At 45.7% G+C, this 21918-nt stretch overlaps 1 protein-coding gene and 1 long non-coding RNA gene across 5 annotated transcripts in view; one reads left to right on the top strand and one right to left on the bottom strand.

The window, feature by feature from the left end:
* The window catches only part of LOC124217605 (DNA-dependent protein kinase catalytic subunit), a 152725-nt gene that overhangs the window by 18826 nt on the left and 111981 nt on the right, over positions 1-21918 (top strand). For 3 of the 4 annotated variants that reach the window (XM_046623460.1, XM_046623459.1, XM_046623458.1), the window contains 3 exons: positions 2201-2363; positions 2430-2545; positions 4701-4893. The exons of the other annotated variant lie outside the window; for it this stretch is intronic. In XM_046623460.1, the coding sequence (XP_046479416.1) occupies positions 2201-2363; positions 2430-2545; positions 4701-4893 (472 nt within the window). The remainder of the gene's footprint in view (positions 1-2200; positions 2364-2429; positions 2546-4700; positions 4894-21918) is intronic. 4 annotated transcript variants of the gene reach the window in all.
* On the bottom strand, positions 12464-13588 carry LOC138190940 (uncharacterized). The gene is made up of 4 exons (XR_011177064.1): positions 13366-13588; positions 13029-13279; positions 12817-12924; positions 12464-12730 (listed from the first exon to the last, which is right to left on the bottom strand). It is a non-coding gene; the product is annotated as an uncharacterized lncRNA (long non-coding RNA).

The raw sequence follows: 21918 nt of genomic DNA, 5'->3' as shown, positions 1-21918 counted from the left end.
AGAGTTGGAACCCGAAGTAGTAAGCTGCTCCCATTTGGGCTGGTGCGCTGACAGCTGCTGAAGTGGGTAGAACGTTTCGTTCATACCATTTCTCGTTGACCTGTGTTTCATTTGGATGGGTGTGGATCACTTGCGTTTCACCTCCCATCATTCCGGTGTTCTTGAAAACGATCTTGTCCGAAACGGGATGGTCGATTAATTTCAGATTCAAAATGAATAAGTATTTCTCCTCAAATTTGTTTTTGTATAAAATTTCGAACGTCCTTGAATGACATGAATTTGAGGGAAAATTACTTTGGGAAACAATTGCAGTGTAATCTGACTAGCATTCGAGTTGTAGTAACGGACAGTGCAAACTTTTAATACATAGACAATCTTCATGGTATAACAGTTGAAACCCGCACCAACAATATCAATAATACAAGTTACGTGTCCGACTAGTGCGTGCGTTACTCTATCATATAATCGATTTGCATCGCTATCCGCGTCGCGTTGGTTCACACTACACGACGCGATGTTCGCGTGGGTTATAGAAATTGAGTTCAACAATGATCCAATAACCATTACACTTGTCAAATTTTTTAACCCTACGAAAAAATCGAGACGACAAATTCTTATTCTCTGATACTTTTCGATGGAAGCATCAAAATCATTTTTCCCTTGTAGAACACCGAAAAAATCAATTTTCGCCACTGACAATTTTTTGACTCTTGGCTTTTATTTTTTCAACCTCATGAATTGTTAGAATAAGACAGCAGTTCGATGGGAAAACGTGATGAAATGGATTGACATGTTTCTTGTAAATAGTTGAACTTACTTGAAAAAAATCAAAGGATTGTAATGTCTTATTACCCTCTATAATATTTCAAAATGGAAGCGAAATCAATATATTAGCACCTAATGTCACCGGCACACAAAAAAAAAAGTTGTTTGTACATTTGACCGGACCCACCTACGGGAATGTAATTCGACTCGCTGAATCCGAATTTGAAGTCCGTTTGGCCCGGTCACTCTCCAAATTTAAGTAAAATGCAAAAAACCCAAAGAAAAAGGCAACAAATTGCGAAAAACTGCAATCACAGCGGTGAAAAAATTTTTGTGGATTCGGATTAAGTATGATTTTAATGTATTTCAATTTACTGAATCTAAATCTGAACGTTAATTAGCCCGGTGAGCCGTCAAAGTTTGAAATAATTGCGAAAAATCGAAAAAAAATGGAATCAAATCAGGAAAAACCGAAACTATCGAGATGAAAAAAATTTTTTGGATTCAGATTGAGTATGATTTTTATGTATTTTGTTCCACTGAATCTGAATCTGAAGTTTTTTTGTCCCATTAACGTTTCAAAATTTTAAAAATCTCAAAAAACCATAAAAATTGGGAAAATTGCAGTTATAAATATGAGAAACAATCTATCACACACGATTACCGTTCCCAATTTTTATTTATTATATTTAATGGGAAAAAAAAACTTCAGAGTCAGATTCAATGGAACGATTGCAATTGTGTTTAATAAATTTTTTCTCATATTTACAACTGCAATTTTCCCAATTTTTTGGTTTTTTGAGATTTTTTAAAATTTTGAAACGCTAATGGGACAAAAAAACTTCAGATTCAGATTCAGTGGAACAAAATACATAAAAATCATACTCAATCTGAATTCAAAAAATTTTTTTCATCTCGATAGTTACGGTTTTTCATGATTTTATGTAATTTTTTTCGGTTTTTCGCAATTTTTTCAAACTTTGACGGCTCAACGGGCTAATTAACGTTCATATTTAGATTCAGTGAATTGAAATACACGAAAATCATACTTGATCCGAGTCCACAAAAATTTTTTCATCGCTGTGATTGCAGTTTTTCGCAATTTTTTGCCTTTTTTTTGGGTTTTTTGCATTTTACTTAAATTTGGAGAGTGACCGCGCCAAACGGACTTCAAATTCGGATTCAGCGGGTCGAATTACATGTCCGTAGGTGGGACCGGTCAAATGTACAAATAACTTTTTTTTTTTGTGTGCCGGTGTAATTAAACGATGACTGGCGAAATGGGCCATTTAAAATGAACAGCTCCTTTCAAATTGTCGGGCTTTAATTTGTTGTATATGTATAATTCAGAATATTGATTACTTATGGCTAATTATCTTTCCATGATCTATTTTCAAATTTTTATGAAATAACAAATTGCTATTTGTTTGTATAGAAAATTTGTCAATCTGCAATTATCACAAAATGTTCGCAAATCATTAAATCGGCAGCCGTTGATTGCTTTGACTACCTCATTAGAATGTTTCCCACCCAGGATTTGGAATTGAGCGAAACAGTCAAAGTTTTGATCAACAAGTTTCATCTATGCTCTGACACAGGTAGGATAAATAATTGTACAATATTTGCACTACATGTAATAAGTACATGATATTTGACACTTTTAGAGAGAGCTAAGTACTTCAAAGCTTTGGGGTTCATAGTAAAATACAACCCTGGAGCTATATCCTCTGCGCAATCCACCATACTTTTTGAGAGAATCATGAATGATTTTGACAAACTGGTAAGCGTTATTATTATACTGAGCATATTCTATGTTTGAAAACTTCCATGCGAAACCAGACACGACGCAGACTTACATATTATTTCCGCATTTTACTAAAGGATCGTTAAGTATATTCTTACTTGCTCTTTTTTAAAATACTCTTGAATCTTGATCTTGAAAAAATAAGAAAATTAATTTTCAGATTCTTAAGCCGCGTGTACATCTGAGCACGCATAGGCGCGAGGCAAGGCAGGGCCGAATGGATGTCTTGTTCTTGGATTTTTTAGTTGCGTACAAAACGGCCGAGGCAGCAAACGCGGCAGTCTTCCAATTGCGTTCGTATCGTCCGTTGCACTTGACAAGTTAAAACGCAGTCCACGGCGAACCGAATTCTCTTTAATGTACCGACTCGCGACGATGGCGTTTGGGCTGTCTTGATCCCCACGCGAGGCAGTTTGACGCACCTCGGCACACGTCCACAAGCGTACACTGGTTCCGCCTCGCCTCGTCTTGTTACCGTTCGTGTTCGATGTGTAAGCGGCTTTACCACTCCCGCTCCGCAAGTCATTCAAACTATTCTAACAGATATAATCGAGAATTTTTTCTGGTACTTCATTAATGGTTTGTTAAGAAAGACAGAGTGTAGAAAATAACGATAAGTTTCGTAATACATATATTTCATTCTGTGAAAGTACACTTAATTTTCATAATATTCTTGAAATTTTGACTTTGTTATCTCGATGGTATTGAGTGGTGAAATCTCAAATCATTGTGAAACATAAATTTCTATTAAATCTGTTGTAATGATTTGACTGTGGTAAATGATACAGATCGTTCAGTTGGTTTCCCATTGATCCGTTCAAGAATAACCATGATCTTGAGACGCATGCTCCAAATAAAAATAGAATATGCACGAAAAAATGTTGGTGGCGCCGTACGCCCAACTCACACTAAAATACGCGGAGCGCTGGGTGACTCCGAATCAGTGAATTTGCTTACTCGTTGCAGCTGATATTTTCTTCCCTCAATGGTACGGCAGGAGTACATGTTGGTGAGTCAGTGCTCCTAATATGCGGGTTTTGCGCAAGGCTGCGCAAACCTATTGAATAAGTTTTGTGCACTTCCGACACGAATAACAGTTTCGACCTCTTTCGAAAATTGTAATTGCTTTCGCAAATATTTCCGCGGAATCGCGGAAAATTTTTGTCCATAGTCTTACAACAAAATTGAACTCCTTTTCTGTACCTAAAGAAGAAATAAATATCAAAAAAACTAATTTCAATCAAAGGACTAGGACTCTTATTAATGAATTCAAAAACCATTTGTAAGATTCTCTCAATTTTCAGATAGAAAATGACGAATTCATACTCCTTAAATATTCATCTCAGCAAAGTTGATCAACGCGGGCTGATTGCATTCTTTTTTTATGGTTCTGAAGCGCCCCCGCAAATGCGATGAGTAGATTGACCATACTTGCGAAGAATGGATCTTCCAACTTTAGTACCATTGGAACACCTAACACGCGGTGGAGCTGCGCTTATTTGTCTCGGCTGAGTGACTCCACCAACATTTTTTCCGTCTGGTTAACGAAATAAAATTTAAAAGATATTGAATTCAGTATCATGTCACTTTCTATCAGTACTACCTCATCACCAATTTACATTGCGAAGCAATATGTACGTAACTGATATTCTTCTTGAAAACTATTCGAGTGTTTAAATTTCAAAGAGGGCACGTCATAGCATAGTCATGATCAGCGTATCGTACGTATATGCGTAACGCTTGAAACCCGTATTGATTGATTTGAAAAATTATTGTTACGCAAACGTTCTGTTACATGGTCACCCACCATACTGGTACGGATTTATAAAATCGATCTTTTTTGTGAGAAAACTGCAGCACTATTACTTCGCCGATATCTTTAACATTGTTATTGACGGAATAACAGTCCTCAATCAACGATATTATGTAGAATAGTTTGTTGACATGAGTTTTGTGACATACTTAAGTCAAGAAATTAAAAAAAATATTAATTCAGGGTTCTTAAGTGGTTCAGAATACCTGAAAGTAGGGGAAATCGTTGAGTCATTTCATGGCTAGTTTTGCATGGAATTTTACATCCAAATCTTAATTCAAAGCATGTTCAAATGTTAAATATTTCTTGAAATTCTAGTATTCCAGATCTGAGAAAGGTTCACAACCAAGAGATTTGGCAATTTACCTTGATGTTTTACAAAACTTATTGGGAGATTTTTCTCCGCATGAATCACATGAAATATCCTACAGTTACTACAAAAAATTGTATCGATATTTGAAGGAACTAAGTGAAATCGATCGAAATCAAACATTAAAATTTGTTAGCCGAGGTAAGCCTATAATATGTTCGCATAATAGCTATACTAGCTCCTAATCTTTGTCCTCCATTCATTCAAAAATGTCATCCAAGATCTAAAAAATCCAGATCATCCTAACCAATTTTTATAATCTTGGCTCATTTTAAAGATTTACAAAATATTTCATTACTTATCAAGATTTGTACTATAATAATATAAAAATACAATCTATTTATATTTTTAATTATTATCAGGAAATTTCAAACTTCTATCAGTTGCCGGAGTAACAATAGCGATCAGAATCAATTTGAACAAAAATTACCATAGTCTCGTATTCTAGCATTGACTTTATTCTATCGGTAGAAACTCTACTTCAAAATATTAATGCTTGCAAAGTATTCGTTTTTAGGATGTCACGTGCGGAGCGGTCTCGCACGCTACTACTTAACCCTCTACGAGAAGCGTAGAGGTTTATATCTAATTTTTCGGTGGATTAGCAGGTGATCGTCCTGTACAGGGCGATCCTGGGGATTGGGTAGGAGAAAAATGTGCTTGTTTTGTTCTTAGAAATTTTATGGAATCCAAAGCTTTAATGAAGTTTGAAGTAAAGATAATAAGAGAAAATGCGGGACGAGAAAGCAGCGTTACAGAATGTTCTTAACCTAAATGTTCGTACTCATTCGACTACTCACTCTTCGGTGGTTTCGATACAAATCCGAATGGATCACACATACGATGTCACTCACATACGATTAACACTACACGTCTCTACGAGTTCGTGGCACCAATTTCAACACTTAATGTCTAGTTTCTGAAGGCTAATATCGCAACGCCAGATGCTTTGGCGACCGCGTATAGAATTAGAGGAATTCTCTCTATTCGTCGGTGACGCTCAAAGACTGATATACTCTTTACATGATAGCTTCTGAAGGAGCCTGGTTTCCGTTGATGTGGATTTTACTCTGTCTCTAACGGGACTGACTTCGCTCGCTCGTTCGACACCCCTTGGAGCGTCGGACGGCGAGCAAGGTTTCCGTCAACGTTGCAAATTTGAAACAAAGGCTCCCCTCGCGGTGATCATCCTTGAAGCGCGTGATCTCGCACTCGCCTCATCCCGGTGTTGATTACACCCAGGATCCGGCGAGCGCGAGAACGCTGACGTTGCGATGCGCGATGGTCAACTGCGCCGCTGCGGTTTGATCGTGCCACGAACAGAAATACAAGGGAGTTATATTATATGAATTTAATAATGGTTTGAGAATAATTCTGAGAATTAAGATTATGCTTCCTCGTCAATTTATATTATTTTAGGAGTAAAGTAATGATATATTTATATGTGTGTGTATACAGGCGGCGTACGTGACAAGGATATAAAACTTTCATACAAAACAATCTCAAACCTTTATGGGATTAATTTCTGTTCCTGGTGTTATTGGAACATACGCGCGGGTAATGACGAATTCATGGGGGGTTGATGAAAAAAGAGGAAAATACTTTATTGAATTGAACAAAGAATCTTACGATGCTAATTTCGCGACGTCGACTTTACTCTTCGACTGCCTCGTGTCAACTGCCTCGTGGCTCTCGCGCGCTCTCTGGCGGCGATCTTTTCAAACACGCACTCTCGCACACACACACAAATCATTCGCACTCGCTCGTGGCGCTGTCGCCGTTTTTCCAAAATCCTACAATCGGCCGTCCTGAAATTTTTCATCCGCCCTCGGATGAGGCTCTTCGACATCTCCTGCGTCGTCCTCCGAATCTTCGTATTCGACCCATGGCTTGACGTGATCGGCTGCCGTGGAAGTCTGCTGTGGGCCCTCGTGTTCTCCAACTTTTCGGACCAGATATCGATCATGGCGCAACACGCGACTGATCTCGTACGGACCAAGAAATTTCGACGCAAATTTCAGCCCTGGACCCTGCTGTGTCCTCTTGATTGCGACCAAGTCACCTTCCTTGTACGTTCTCGCCTTCTTTCGTTTTTTGTTGTAGCTGTTTTTGTTTTCTTCTTGGATCTTTTGCACTCGTTCTTTTGCTTGACATCGGATCTCGTCGCGCTCTTCTTCGAATGACGTGATGAACTCTTTTTCTACCATCTCTCGAAGCGAAACGTCTTCTCGTAAACGCGGACGTACTCCAAACATCACTTGGAAAGGCGAGGATCCGATGCTGCGATGGAAAGATGTATTGAGATACTGCTGCGCTAGACTCAAGTATCGAAACCATTCTCCTACTTTTGGCGCTGCCAACTTGGAGATCAGAGGAATTAACGTTCGATTAACCCTCTCTACTTGACCGTTCGCTCTGGGTATTCCTGTCGTCGTTAGAACGTGTTCAATTTCTTCCTTCTTGCAGTAATCTTCGAACTCTTTCGCGGTAAACGCGGTACCACGGTCGGATATTATCCTACGAGGATTGCCAAAAATTGCGGCTTGCTTGCTCAGACGATCGATGACCTCAAGCGTTGTCGTAGACCTCGTTGCGTAAAGCCACGTGAACTTCGTGAATCCATCAATAACGACCAAAATGTGCTTATAGCTCTTCTTTGTCGATGGTAAGGGACCGAGATGGTCGATGTGGAACGTGTCCAATGGCGTGATCCCTTTCGCGATGGCGTTGAGATAGCCCTCTTGTTTTCCTTGTTTACGCTCTGCCACGATACAATCGACGCAATTTCTTATTATCTTTTCGAGTTTTTCGCGTAACCCTGGAATCCAATAGTCTTTTACCAAAATTGCTTCGGTCTTGGCTACCGAAAAGTGTCCCTTCTCGTGTGCACGTTTAATAATCGTCGAACACAATGATCGAGGAACCACCAAACGTATATCGTCGTCAACTCCTTTGTAGAGAACTCCTCCGCGCATGACGTACCCCGTCTTCGCTCCGTTCTCGACATTTTCAATAATTTTCTTCAAATCTTCGTCTTCACGCTGCGTTTTCTTCAGTTTCGCTGCAAGACCGTCTTCTCGGTCGTCGATCAGCAGGCAAGTAGGCAGCGGATTCCTGCTTAACGCGTCGACGTGCATCATGTTTCTTCCTGGGCGATGTTCGATTTTATAATTAAAGTCTTCCAAATAAAAAGCCCATCGCGCAATACGCAAACAAATGTCTTTCTTTTTCATCGTAAGCGCAAACGCTCGACAGTCGGTTACAATCTTAAATTCTATCCCTAACAGATAAACTCGAAACCTTTTCAGAGCTTTCACGATCGCCAAACATTCCAGTTCGTAACTAAAATATTTCTCCTCGGCTGCGGTCGTCTTGCCGCTCGCGAAATACACTGGGTGCCACTTGTCGTCGTCTACATTCTTTTGAATTAACACCGCGCCGTACCCGTGTTTTGACGCGTCCGTGTGCAATTCAGTTTCAGCATTCGTCTTGTACAAATTCAAAACTGGGCGAGTTGTCAAAGCGATCTTTAAATTCTCGAAAGCATTTCGTTCGTCGTCTTCGAAACGAAATTCTACACCGTTTCTTAAAAGATTTGTCAGCGGACGAGCTATCAAAGAATATTTGGGAATAAATTTGCGAAAATAACCTGTAAGCCCCAAAAACGCTTGGACTTGTTTGATGTTTGTTAATTCCGGAAATTTACGCACGGCTTCCGTCTTTCTCTCTGATGGTCGAACTTGTCCTTGACCAATCACGTGACCCAAGAATTCTACTTCGCGTTGCAAAAAGTTACATTTCGACCATTTAAAAATCAAATCCGCTTCGCTCGCAACTTGAAACACGCGTTCGAGGTTCTCGATTCCACTCGCATCGTCTTTCGACGGAATTATCAAATCGTCCATATACGTTAACACAACGCGCTCTTTAATCAACTCTCGGAAAACTGCGTTAACGAATTTCTGAAAAACTGCAGGTGAATTGCAAAGTCCGAAAGGAACTCTGCAGAATTCATATTGTCCGTCTGGGACAATAAACGACGTGTATTTCCTGCTCGCTTCTTCAACTTGGACGTGGAAAAATCCATTCCGCAAATCTAACGTCGTGAAAACTTTCGCTCCTTGCAAAAGATCAAGCTGATCTTCGATAAGCGGGAGTGGGTAGCGATCTTTAATAATCTTTTGGTTTAACAATCGATAATCGACGCATAAACGATTCGAACCATCTTTTTTCTTAACTACGACGATCGGGCTAGCGTAATCGGAATGCGATTCGCGCACGATCCCGTCTTTCATCCACTCTTGTATTTGTTCGTTTACCTCGCGCTTTTCCGCTTCGCCTAGCCTACGCGCTCGTTGATATATCGGCACATCGTCTTTCAAAACAATCGTCATGCAAACACCCACTTCGCGTCGTCTTTCCGGCTTGTACTCTTTAATCATTCTTGCAATCTTTTCTCGATTTTCGTTCACACATACGTTTGACAAATCAGCTGTGTCGCTGTCGTTCAACTCGATCGCTTGAATTCGCAAAACTTCAGGCACACTTGCACTCTCATCATTCACATCGTTTAATGGTTCGATTTTGCAAATTCCGCGGGATCGGAAAAGTTTAACGCAATCGAGAAAATCGGTACCGATCAGGAGTTTGTGGTCTAACAATTCTTTTTTAACCACGTACAACCGAACCTCGTATTCGTGCTCGTCAATTTTCATTGTCGCGTTAAAAAACCCGACCGTCTTGTTTACTTCTTTCCCCACGCCACGGAATGGCGTCGGTTCACCTACGAGTTTTGGTTTTCCCAAATCGTCGTACTGATCTTCTCGAATAATCGTAAGATCGCTCGCAGTGTCGATAATCGCATCTACGATCATTCCATTCACAACAACACGCTTCGCTTGCTTTTGGTTTTTCGCCGAAGTGTCTGCAAGCACGCACGCTTTCTTCGTCTCACTCGCACCGGGACATGCCGCCGCGATATGTCCAAACTTTTCGCACTTGAAACACTTTCGACCCAATTCTTTCGACGGACACTTTGGGCTTACGTGATCTCGCTCACCGCAATTAAAACAGCGCTGTGCAACAGCTCGATCTTTCTTATTGACACTTGGCACTGTTTCGCGTCTTTCGCTCGATCGGTTCGATTCACTTTTCGCCGGTGTCTTCGTCGCACTTTGTTTGTTTTCACTTTTCGCCGTACTTCTCGTCGTGTCGCTGCGGTCGCGCAGCGTTATCTCTTCGAAGGCCTGGAGAAGCCCCGCTTTCGTCGTGAATCCGTGAATGCGCGCGGCGTCGCGCAGGTTGGCATCCGGAATACCGTCTACGATGTATTGCAATATCTCTTCTTCCGGCAAACCCAATTGGTTCGCTAGGATCGTTTTCTCGTGTGCGTAATCATTGAACGTCTCCGTCTTCTTCCATGTTCGCTCCTCGAAGCGTCGTCTCACAGCGATTTTGTTCGGGCGTTGGAAAAACATTCCACGCAACTCACGCAACAGTTCGCCCGTCGCCATTTGAATGTGTTCGGGCTTAGAGTGAAACCACTCTAGCGCCCTCTCTTTCAGTCTCATTCCAATTAATATTTTCGTTGAATCTTCGTCTAGTCTATACGCTTCTTTCAGGAAAAGCACTTGTCTCTCCCATCTCTCGTACGCTTCGTTGTTTCCATCGAAGAAACTCAACAGATCTGCGAGCATCGAGAGACTCACGCGCGTGGGGCCTTGATCGTTGTGAACAACCGTTCTGCTCGAGGTCACCGCGGGCCGTTGTTCCGCGCTCGTCGCACCTCGTGCCTCGTTGTCCGTCTGCCTCCGCTGCGCCATCTCGAGCTCTCGTCGTAGCAACGCGACTTCGCGTTCGGCAAGTTCTTTCTCTTTTTTGTACAGCTCCAACATGCATTGCATCGAAGCGGCACCTTCGTCGTCATTTTCGTCTTGATTTGTTTCGGTATGACCGTCGGATCCTTCCAGAGTCGACATATCGAAACCTTCGGCTCTCGTCAAACGTAGCAACAGCTCGGCTTTATTGCCAGTTGTCGGCAAGTCCAAGGACGCCAGCGCTTCTTTTAACGCTTTCGTCGTACACTTCTTCGGGTCTAACATTTTGCTGTTCGTGTCTTTGTCTTTCACTCGTAGCACTTTCTCGAACGTTCTTTACTCTGACGCGTGTTTACACTGAACGCGCCTCGCGCGACCTCTACGTGTCCTCTATGCGTCTTGGGCACACGCTGTACGCTCGACACGCGGTTGCTACCGCGTTTCAACACGTTCGATCTCGTCTTTTCGTCGTTACCGTCCTTTGTCTTTCGTCTTTTCGTCTTTCCGTCGTTTCGTCGTTTCGTCTTTTCGTCTTGCGTCTTTTCGTCTTCCCGTCTTTTCGTCTTTTCGTCTTTTCGTCTTACCTCGTCTTACGTCTTTGTTTCACACTTTTTCTAAACGGCGGTTAGAAAATTCGCCATACTGCGCGTCATCCCGGTTGAGCCCCCAAAATTTATGGGATTAATTTCTGTTCCTGGTGTTATTGGAACATACGCGCGGGTAATGACGAATTCATGGGGGGTTGATGAAAAAAGAGGAAAATACTTTATTGAATTGAACAAAGAATCTTACGATGCTAATTTCGCGACGTCGACTTTACTCTTCGACTGCCTCGTGTCAACTGCCTCGTGGCTCTCGCGCGCTCTCTGGCGGCGATCTTTTCAAACACGCACTCTCGCACACACACACAAATCATTCGCACTCGCTCGTGGCGCTGTCGCCGTTTTTCCAAAATCCTACACCTTTAACTATGTTTCTTTTCTGACAAGTTTTAGAATATAGTGTTGAACAAAGTAAAAGTGTGGCAATACGAAGACACGAATAAAACATGTACTAATAAGGTCAAGTAACAACATCAAAATCATGCGCTCCGTAATTGTGTGGAGTTCATATTTGTAATCGAAGTAATAGTGCATTATACAAGCGACCAATTAACAATAAGTGGTGCTCATCGAAATTATTTTAGATTCTTCGTTGCTTCACAGACTTTCAGTAATTTTGCATTGAATAAAGTAGTTTTATACGGGCCACACAAAAAATGCGACTCCAATTATTGTCATTGACATCGAATTCAAATGAAAATGAAATAGCAAGGAGAGTTCTGGATATCCCTACACTACCGGCATAACGGACACGAACCTTTTTCTAAAATATAGAATGTAAATTCGAAAACTTTGGTGATTTCGAAAAAATAACGACGGAGCCAGGAATCGAACCTGGCGTCTAGAATGCACGAGGGTGCGGGTTATCCCCACTGAGGCTTACTTATTGACGATCGAAAAAAAAATCCTCTGCATTGTGGTTTACGGTACCATCGTTTTTGTAATTATCGGATAAAGTTACCCAGATTTGCGTTACTTTTCACCTTCATCGATGAAAAATCTCACGTTCCACCTTAACCACAATGTCATATGTTACTATCGTCTTTACAATGATTGTATAAAATACGCGTTGCTTTTGACCTTTATCAAGAAAAAATTTTGCGTTCCCCTTTTACCACAGTGTCAACACGTATCAAGCAAGATCGAGGTGTAAGCGCGAACTCTTCCGAAGTTCGGCAAGCGTCAGTGTCTAGAAAGTTCTTCTACCGTTTTTAGATGGAGCTCCAAGAAAAAAACATATCGTTTTTTTTAAATTACTCTACTAAGCATGTTCCCAGTTTTTTTAGGGCATTATACGGTATGAGCAGCTTTGTATACACATATGGTTACCGCTTTTGGAAGAGGCTCCAATGTATCGTGAAGTGTTAGGCGGTTCTATCACGTTGGAAGGTTCTTTTATCTTCTTCCGTTTCAAGTATGAGCTTGCTGTAGCTTTTCGAGTATCATGACGATTTGGATACTTGTTCTCTTGATCACTGGATGCGTCTTCGTTTAAAAAAGTATCATCCACTGCAGAATGTTCAACGGTGTTCGCATCGATATCATTATGAAATGGATTGCCTGCAAAAAATATAATGTGCAGGATGGAAGGGAATATTATGATCTTAAGAAACATTAATCACTACCTTTGTTTGAAAATGGCTCACTTTTCAACGAAGTTACATCTTTTAAAGTGCTTGACACTTGTGGGGTCATGCTCAATACAGAACTAATCCCCCCAATGAGTTGAAGCTGTAAATCCTGTAACGGGCAAACTAATATTGCCAATGAGAAGATTTATTCCGTCATTATAAATTGGTAACCGTGTGGAAAAATTCACTGCCGTCTTCCTTCAAGTATACAAAAGATTGGAACATACCTCCTCTTCTGGAAGACTGTCTGCACAGTCTTTGCTGCCTTCGATATACTCTGACCCTACAACGCCGCTAACCCGCAGCTCGAACTCCGTGAGATCTGGCTGATTAATGACCTTGTTGCCAGTTACCCCTCGTGCTTTCCTCAAATTCCTTGCTTTAAGTGAGGTACGACTTTTAAGTCTCGCCAAAGCTTAACGATAAATATATAATTTTTTACATCGAATTTTTTCCACTAACCCAGATCTCACATTACCTGAGACAGATACACCTTTTATAACATACAGGTATAACCTACGACAGTCACTTTCAGGTGCTACTAAACTTCGTTACATTACATACCACTTGCCATTGCTCCGGAGTTTTTGTCGCTCCTTTTAGGCTGTTAAGCTCTTCCGCCATTTCTTTCCATTTCTTTTGAGCCTCTTGTCTTCCATTCAATACCTGAAACTTTCCTTCGGCAAGGCCTTTGTTGAGTTTAAAGAAGTCCATCATTTTTAATAACTATACATCGGATGCCCGTGCACTTCTTGATTTCTTACTAGAAAATAATAATTGTAATGATAGAAACCATTACAGAACGTTGCATGATTTTTCATATTCTTTTATTTTGGGCTCAGTATACTTTCACTGTTCCATTTTTCTCCATTGTTGATGAATTGCGAAAAGTTTACAAAAAAAAAAACGCGAAGAAAGATCACGGAAAAGGTACAAAATACACGATTTCTACCAGATTTTTAGTGATAATATCTGCGACGTTGTCAAATTTGCTGATAATCTATCGACATTTATCGATGCGCCTGTGAATAGTTTTGCATCGATGAATATCGTTACGTCCAAGATACAGAATCACCCTACGTCGCTAGCATCGTCGATGCAAGCGACAACTGTCGCTAGCTAACGACAGCGCTAATCGTCGGTAGAGAGTTACAGAATCCCAGCCCTGGCCCCTCACGTCCAGCTTTGAGGACCGCCAGCTCGGAGACTTCGCGTTGAAGTCCCCGGTAACGATGATCCTGCCTCCTGCTGTTTGGATGCTGGCCTCCAGACCATCCAGCTGGGCCTCGAAGTCGCTGGGCGTGACGTTCGGCGAGAAATAGCAGCTGAAGATGGTTAAGCCACTCGTTCTCGCCCAGACGAACCCCTCCCCTCTTCCCCCCAGCGTGAGGGTGCCCGGGAGGTTGTTCGTCGCCATTACAGCCGCGTCCCCCCTCTGATCCACCAGCCAGTTTCCCTGCTTTCCCGCGCCGCTGGGTTCCGAGACGATTAAGATCCCGGCCTTTTGGCAAGCAGCGGTCTGGGTCAGCAGGTTCTGGGCGGCCCGGCTCCGGTTTAGGTTGACCTGGAGTATTACTACCCCAGGCCTGCCCCCGGGTCCCGTGCTGGTGCTGCCCCTTACTCCTGGCATGTTGTGGTGGAGAACTCGAGCCTCCGCCCGAACGACACTCCCATTGTGGTGGGGGAGAGCATCACCGGCTCTACGCCCACCCTTCCCGTTCTCTCCACTTCCCCATGGCTTAGCACCCTTGTGGTGGCCCGCCCATTGTGCCGCAGCTTGGCCTTCTGGAGCTCCTCCCTGAAGGCGCTGCATCTGCCGCTCTCGGAGAAGTGGTCCGCCCTTACGCCTTTGTCGGCACATAGCGTGCACCTCGGTCCTGGCTTGGGACACTCTTTCTCCTTGTGCCCCCTCTCCCCGCATTTCCTGCACGCATCAGAATTGTCGCTGCCGAGGCACTGGGCAGCGTGGTGCCCATATCCCTGGCATCGGTGGCACCTGTCCACCGTGATCCTTTCACGGATCCGGCAGACGGTCCACCCTATCCTTATTCTGCCTAGGGCAACCAGCTTGCGCGCAGTCCGCTCTGGGATTTTGCATAGCGTGGCCTGTGTCCCCCGGAAGCTTGCCCTCATTCTCATCCGTGCCGTCAGGGGAGCTGTCAGGGCGTCCGACAAGGCCGCCCTTACTTCCTCCTCCGTTGTCACCTCGTCCAGGTCCCTGACCTCCACGGTCATGGACGGCTCCAGGGTCGAGACCTTCGTCTGTTCCCCTAGAACCCCCCTGACCGCCTTACTCAAAGCCTGGACGCCGCTGGATCCCTTTACCTCTAGGAGGACGTCGCCCCCCCTCGTCCTCCTCACCGGGGTGACGTTGGCCCCAGCCTTGGCTGGGTCCACCCCCACCTTGACTTTTTTCAGAACATCGGCGTACTTGCTGCCGCTTGTTACTTTTATGAGGATCGCGTCGGAACGAATCGGCTTCCTCCTGGGCCCACCCTTTGGTTGGGCCACGGCTGCCGCTTTCTGGTTTGGTGGGGGCGCCGTAGTAGCGGGTTTGGACGTCCTCTTAGGGTGACCTCTCTACACCACCTCGCTCCAGCTTCCGGTTTTCCCCTCTTCCTTCTCCTCGGGTCGGGGTCGCTTTTCAACCGCCCCCGCGGTCGGAGAGATCTCCTTTCTTTTGGTCGTTGCAGTCTCCCGGATCATCCCGGCTGCCTGTTCTTGTCGTGGTGGTGGTTCCCGTGTTGTCTGGGTCACCTTGTCCCCAGTCACGCGTGGAGCCTTGGCCGCCTCCAGCTCCTCCTCCATCCTCCTCCAGGCCCTTTCGACCTGGCGGGCGACTATGGCCGCCTTGGCCGTATTCTCTTTTAGCGTCACATTGGTATTCTTGTGCGCTAGGGCGAAGCCCTTCATGCCCTCGATGAGAGCAATCAGGGACTTCAGGCAGTCCCTACCGCTTACCTCCGCGACGCTGCTGGCGGCACTGGGGCAACTCATCGTCCTTGCCCCCTGTTTGGCCATGGCCTTGGGGATCGCTCCCTTCGGTCCGGACGCGTCCACCTTCGCCTGATTTCTTGGCGCCTCTAAGTCGACGAGAACTAGCGGCGTCTGGACAGGCGCCGGCTCCTTCATCTGCACCTCTCAGGTGGTGACCCGCTTGAGCGGTGGTGGTGTCCGGTGGATGCTGGTCCTTCTCGCGAAGGGGTCCGCCTCGAAAACTTCGAACTCCATATCTTCGTTGCATTTGTTTGTGTTTGTTTTGTTTGATTGAGACATATTAAGTGTTTTAAGTCTAACGACGGTTCGGCCATCATGGCAGCTGCACCGCGGTGCAGCATCTGTCCCCGCCGGAAAGAACCCCAACCCCGTACTCGCACGGAAGCTGCTTTCAGCTTGTCGGGTGGTCAGCCCTATCCATGCGATCCCCCCCGCCCCCCTTACCTCTTTAGGGTCTTCCATCCGGGGGATTTCCCTGTCAATCCGAGCCAGGGTAGGCCTCCATTCGGGTAAGACCTTGCCGGAAATACCCTACCAGCTTCGGGTATGAGGAAATACTGACCAGGTAATCCTCCATATATGCGCCCGAGATCCAAGATTCAACCCTCCGATTGGCTCCAGCTAGCTGCAAATAGCGGTTTTCCCACTTCAAACCTGCGGATCTCTAGAAACCCACAGGAAAGCTACAGACATTTTTTGCAGCCCTGGTCGGCGGATTACTAGTCCGGCCTTGGCTAGTCTCGGAGGAATATCCTCAGAGGTCCCGACCGTATACCATTCATTCATTTTCCATACATCCCTCACCATTCCCTCACCCAGCCTCGGGAGGCTGGGCCGGTTGTGCTTAGTAGTAGTCGCTCGTCCAGTCTCGCCTTTGCCTAGGGATTTTTAGGGCCCTAGTCATCGGATCATCTAGATTCATTGCGACCGACAAGCCCCTACACCACGACAAGGTGACAACCGACGTAGGGGAACCTTTTTTTTTTTTTTTGCGGCGAAGCGGAAATCTTCAAAAGACATCCGGTTGTTCAAGTGGATGTCATCGGATAGTGCTGGATTTTTACCGGCTAAAACCCCTCCGCCGCTCATCACCCAGGACGAGGCGGAACCGCTTTCGCAACGCTTCACCTCGTCCCTGTGGCCGGCCTGTTCTCCTGGCCTCTCGCCCACACGCACAGCGTGTCTTGCTGCCGGCTCGCGGAATCTGCTGTCACAGCAGTTCCGACCCAGGTCATGTTTATTTACTTACTTAACTAACTACCTGCTACCTGCTAACGCAGTAGCGTTTATTAATTTTGCGTTAGTATGCCTTATACTACCTTAGTTTACCTATAACGCAATAGCGCATCATGTTGGTATACTTTATACTATTCCCCACCCCCGCGCAATAGCGCTTCAGCCTATGTTAGACAGTATGTGTTAGCACTTGCAACACGTTGGTAATCTCTACGTCACTTATTATATAATGCCGCTCCGAGCGCAGTCAGGTCCCCCGCTTACCGCAGCCCGTGGCCCGCCGGCACGGAACCTTGCTGGCACAAGCGCTCCGCCTCGGCATGCTCCGGCCACGCTTCACTGTCGGCCTGACCCACCGCTGGCGCGGAATTTGCTGACGCATTGTTTTGTCTCGCGCCAGCCTGCTCGCACCTGTCGCAACTTGAGTCACTCCAGTTTATATCACATTTCGCTATACCATTTAATTAATTGTTTTGGTATTGTTCGCATTGTCACTTAAATCGGTTACTTGTCACTCCTGCTACCTGCTCAGGCAGTAGCGTTTATTAATTTTGCGTTAGTATGCTACATATAACGCAATAGCGCATCATGTTAGTATACTTTATATTATTTCCCACCCCCGCGCAATAGCGCTTCAGCCTATGTTAGACAGAATGTGTAAGCACTTGCAACACGTTGGTTTACTATAACCTTAATCTCTACGTCACTTATTATATAATGCTGCTCCGAGCGTAGTCAGGTCTCCTGCTTACCGCAGCCTGTGGCCCGCCGGTACGGAATTTTGCTGGCACAAGCGTTCCGCTTCGGCATGTTCCAGTTACGCTTCACTGTCGGCTTGACCCACTGCTGGCGCGGAATTCGCTGACGCATTGTTTTGTTTCGCGCCAGCCTGCTCGCACCTGTCGCAACTTGAGTCACTTAAGTTTATATCACATTTCGCTATACCATTTAATTAATTGTTTTGGTATTGTTCGCATTGTCACTTAAGTCGGTCACTTGTCACTCCTGTCCCTTGCAATCCCTTCGGATTAGTATCTCTGTCGCCACACCTCACCAGGATGTTGCTCGCGCTTTTGTAGTGGCCTTGTCCCCTACCGGTCGTACTGCTTGGCCTGACCTCCCTTGTCAGCCTCCAGTCAGACCTGGTGACCCCATCCTCAACGGTGGTGCGATTGTGCGGGAACATTCGTTCATGCTCCGCCGAGCTGCCACACTGGCAGCTGGCGGTGAACACTATCCCGTCCAGCACCACCGCGTCACGCCAGGGGGGGTGCATTTTCAGCGTGCTGGTCGAGTTGACCAGCTGCTGGGTCCCCCCATACCGTCTCTTGAGGTAGAGGATGACCCGGTTATTACCTAGGTAATTTACATCACCGTAGGTCATCCGGACCATCGCTCCCTCCTCCGCTGGCCTGGTAGCCGGAGGCCGGGGCTCCCCTCGTCTGATCTGTCTGGCCGCGTGGTCGCACGCCAGGTCTTCCACCCTCCTCCAGGTGACGTCGATACTGCCTCCCGCTGGGCGTCCGATGTCGTTTCTCTGATCCTGTAACAGGCCGCCACTGCGGAAGCACACCGAGTGTGCGTATGATAAATCACACGCGCACCCGGCCGCCCCCCCCTCAGCCTGTCCACCGGTCTAGCCTCACCCTGTTCCTGGCGAATACCATAGCGTCAGCCCACACCGGAGCCCCGTACAGCGCCACTGAGTACGCGACACTGGCCAGTAATCTCCTCCGGTTGTAGGCTGGTCCTCCAATGTTTGGCATCAGCCTGCCGATGGCGGTGGTAACCTTCATGGCCTCGTCCGCTGCAAGCCGGATGTGGTTCGTGAAGTTTTACCTGGAGTCTATCGTGACTCCCAGGTACTTCGCGCTGGCTTAACCTTGTGTCCCTTTACCGTGATTGGGCTCACCCTTAGCGTATGTCGCCGAGTTAGAACCACAATCTCGGTTTTCTTCTCCGCAAGGTCCAGGCCTCTACTAGAGAGCCACTCCCAGGCTCGGGCTATTGCCTCATTCGTTGTGGCTTCTAGTAGTTCCGGCGTTCTTGCCGTTACCACCAGGGCCACGTCGTCCGCAAAGCCCACTGTCTTCACTCCGTCCGGCATTTCTATGCGAAGCAGGTCATCGTACGCGATGTTCCACAGCAGGGGGCCGAGTACCGACCCCTGTGGAACTCCGGCTGTCAGTTGGCGCGTTCCCTCGCCCTCGCTGGTACGGTACAGAAGCAGCCTGTTCTCCAGGTAGCTCCCGACCATTCCCAGGAGGTATGTTGGAATGCTCTTTCTTCCTTCTATGACCTCCAAGATGACGTTGTGGCCCACTGCGTTGAAGGCGTTTTTGACGTCCAAAAACGCCACCAAGCAGGGGGTGGCGAATCTTCCTTTTCGCTCACAAGCCCTCCTAGCCACGCCAATGACCTCGTCGATCGCTTGCAGTGTTGACCTGCCCCGGCGGAAGCCGAACTGGTTGTCGGCTAACCCTCCTGATGCCTCAAGAGCTGCCTCGAGCCTGGCTTGGATTAGCCTCTCGAGCAGCTTGCCTGCTGTGTCGATTAGGCTGATGGGCCGGTACTTCCTCACCACACCCTCAACGGGCTGCCCCTTCGGCAGCAGCACCAGCCTTTGCCTCTTCCACCCGCTGTGGAACGACCCATCAACGAGGCATTCATTGTAGGCCCTCAGGAACGCGTCAGGATACGCCTCAACCGCCACCGACAACGCTTCGTTGGGGATGCCGTCTGGTCCCGGCGCCTTACCCCGGCCCAGTCCTCTTGCGGCCTCGTGGAGCACAGCCTCGGTAAACAATTCAGGTTTCGGTATCCCCACCATCTTACCTGGCCTGGACGGTGCCCTTGCGGATCCCGGGAACAGCTCCGCCAGTACCCTCTCCACGGTTTCCGGGTCGTCGGGCTGCCTAAGCCCGCCAAGTTTTTTAGCGACGAGCTTATACGGCAGCCCCCACGGGTCCCCGTCGACGGTTTCAAGAAGTTCTTCCCAGCACCGGGCCTTGGTGGCCTTGATTTCTGTCCTCAGGGCTTTCTTGGCTAGCCGGTACGCTGTTGACTGGTCATTCTCCGAGTCACCACCCCTAGCCCTGGCTCTCTGCGTCAGCCGCCTGGCGCTGACGCAGTCCCGCCTGAGCGCTGCGATCCTCTCGTTCCACCAATGTGCGGCGGTCCTGCCTCGAGGGGGTCTTCTCCTCGGCATTCCCGCATCGCACGCCTTGGTCAAGGTGTTCATGAGCCTGTCGACTTCCGAGTCAGCTGGATTGTCTGCCTGCTCCTCCTTTTCCTTGCGGAGGCAGGTCATCATGGCCTCCTTGTCTAATCTATGGACGGTCCATCCGCCGTCGAGCTGCTTCCCTAGTGGTTTACCAGGCTTGGCAGGTAGCTGTTACGTGGGGGTGAGGGTGTACTGAGCGGTGGTAGTTAATGATTAATTGAATAATCAAGCTCCCACGTAACGACAATGAATAATTATTAAAACTAAGAGAAGACCTACCTTTCGATAAGCCGGTAATTTGTAGGATCGTGTTGCTATAGTCCTGTACAGGTCGGTGAGGCTTGTTTAAATTGTTGAGGCAATTTTACAATAATAAAAATAGGAAGAAGGTCGTTCAAAATAAATGTTTAATATGATTTGACTGGTAAAAGATGAAGTATATTCTGTTTCGATTTGGTTATTGGAATGTCTGGTAACAAACAATGGTAATAATGATATATGAGCCGAAAATAACAATTTATAAAGTGTTCAAGTTTATGAAAATCGTGTGTTATACTATTCTAAAGGATATTATTAGTTGGTACCAGGAACATCTACTCTGAACGATGGTTAACTAGCTGGTCGTGATTATTGGATTGTATCTCTCTTTTTAGATTATCTTAAATCAATTATATATACTATTGTTAAGTCTTATTCGTAAATTCTTGGAAACAATAAGTGCGATTTAATTGGGGGTAGTGAAGCTACCCACCAATTCTAGGCTTGGTTTTGAATGAAAATTACTGAAGTAGATTTTGATTAAAAAGGTGAAACAAGAATTCGTCCAACTTCGAAGACTAACACTCGGATTGACTTAGCTTTAGGTGAATCGGTCGACGAGATTGAGAGCCGTCGAATCGTGTCGGTCTGCGTCGGTAGATTTCTGGACCAGGGGCCTCACCTCAAGTTTCAAAGAGTTGATCAATCGAACGATGCTGAACGTCGGTCACTTAGTCTTTTTAGATTTGGAATGATATCTTGTTATCGAAAGTTATAGTTGAAAGTGTCAATTTTCTGATTTTGATGTATATTAAAATTGATTAGAACGATTTATTTATTAAAAACGATAGTGTAATTATTATTATTATTACTCAAGATTACCTGATTCGATTGAATCAGGGCCGAACTCAATTTAATTATGGAAAATGGAATATCATAAAAATGCCTATTCGCGAAATGATGAGATTTAGTAAAGCACAGAAAAGATGAAAACGTAGAAGAGAGTGAGTCTCTTGCAGCTAACAGAATAACTGTATGCTCGAATTTGATGAATTAGCGCGAGACTTTAGGCCGGTCACAACTAAGATTTTCCGAACGCTACTATTGCTCGAGAGGGCTAATCCGGGTTTACGTCCACGCGCTTCGCGACTTGACAGACGAAAGACCTGGCTGCTTGGGCCAGAGGGTATTAATAGGGAAAAATCTGCAGTTGCAATAAGTTGCAACAGTAATTAGCCAATTAAGTGCGGGGGCAACCTCCCGGTGTCTAAATCTACACGGTCAGCGTTAGTTCGCGCCATTCGACGGTGTTCCGACGATTCTCAATCTCGTCACTTATACGTACAAGATGTTAACAGAAGGTATCTTAAGATAATTCTCACGCATTCATCTATACATCTTAA

The sequence above is a fragment of the Neodiprion pinetum genome, chromosome 4 (assembly GCF_021155775.2).
Source record: "Neodiprion pinetum isolate iyNeoPine1 chromosome 4, iyNeoPine1.2, whole genome shotgun sequence".
Classification (NCBI taxonomy): domain Eukaryota; kingdom Metazoa; phylum Arthropoda; class Insecta; order Hymenoptera; family Diprionidae; genus Neodiprion; species Neodiprion pinetum.
The sequence above is the reverse complement of the archived record's forward strand: the minus strand, read 5'-3'. Positions and strand labels throughout refer to the sequence as shown.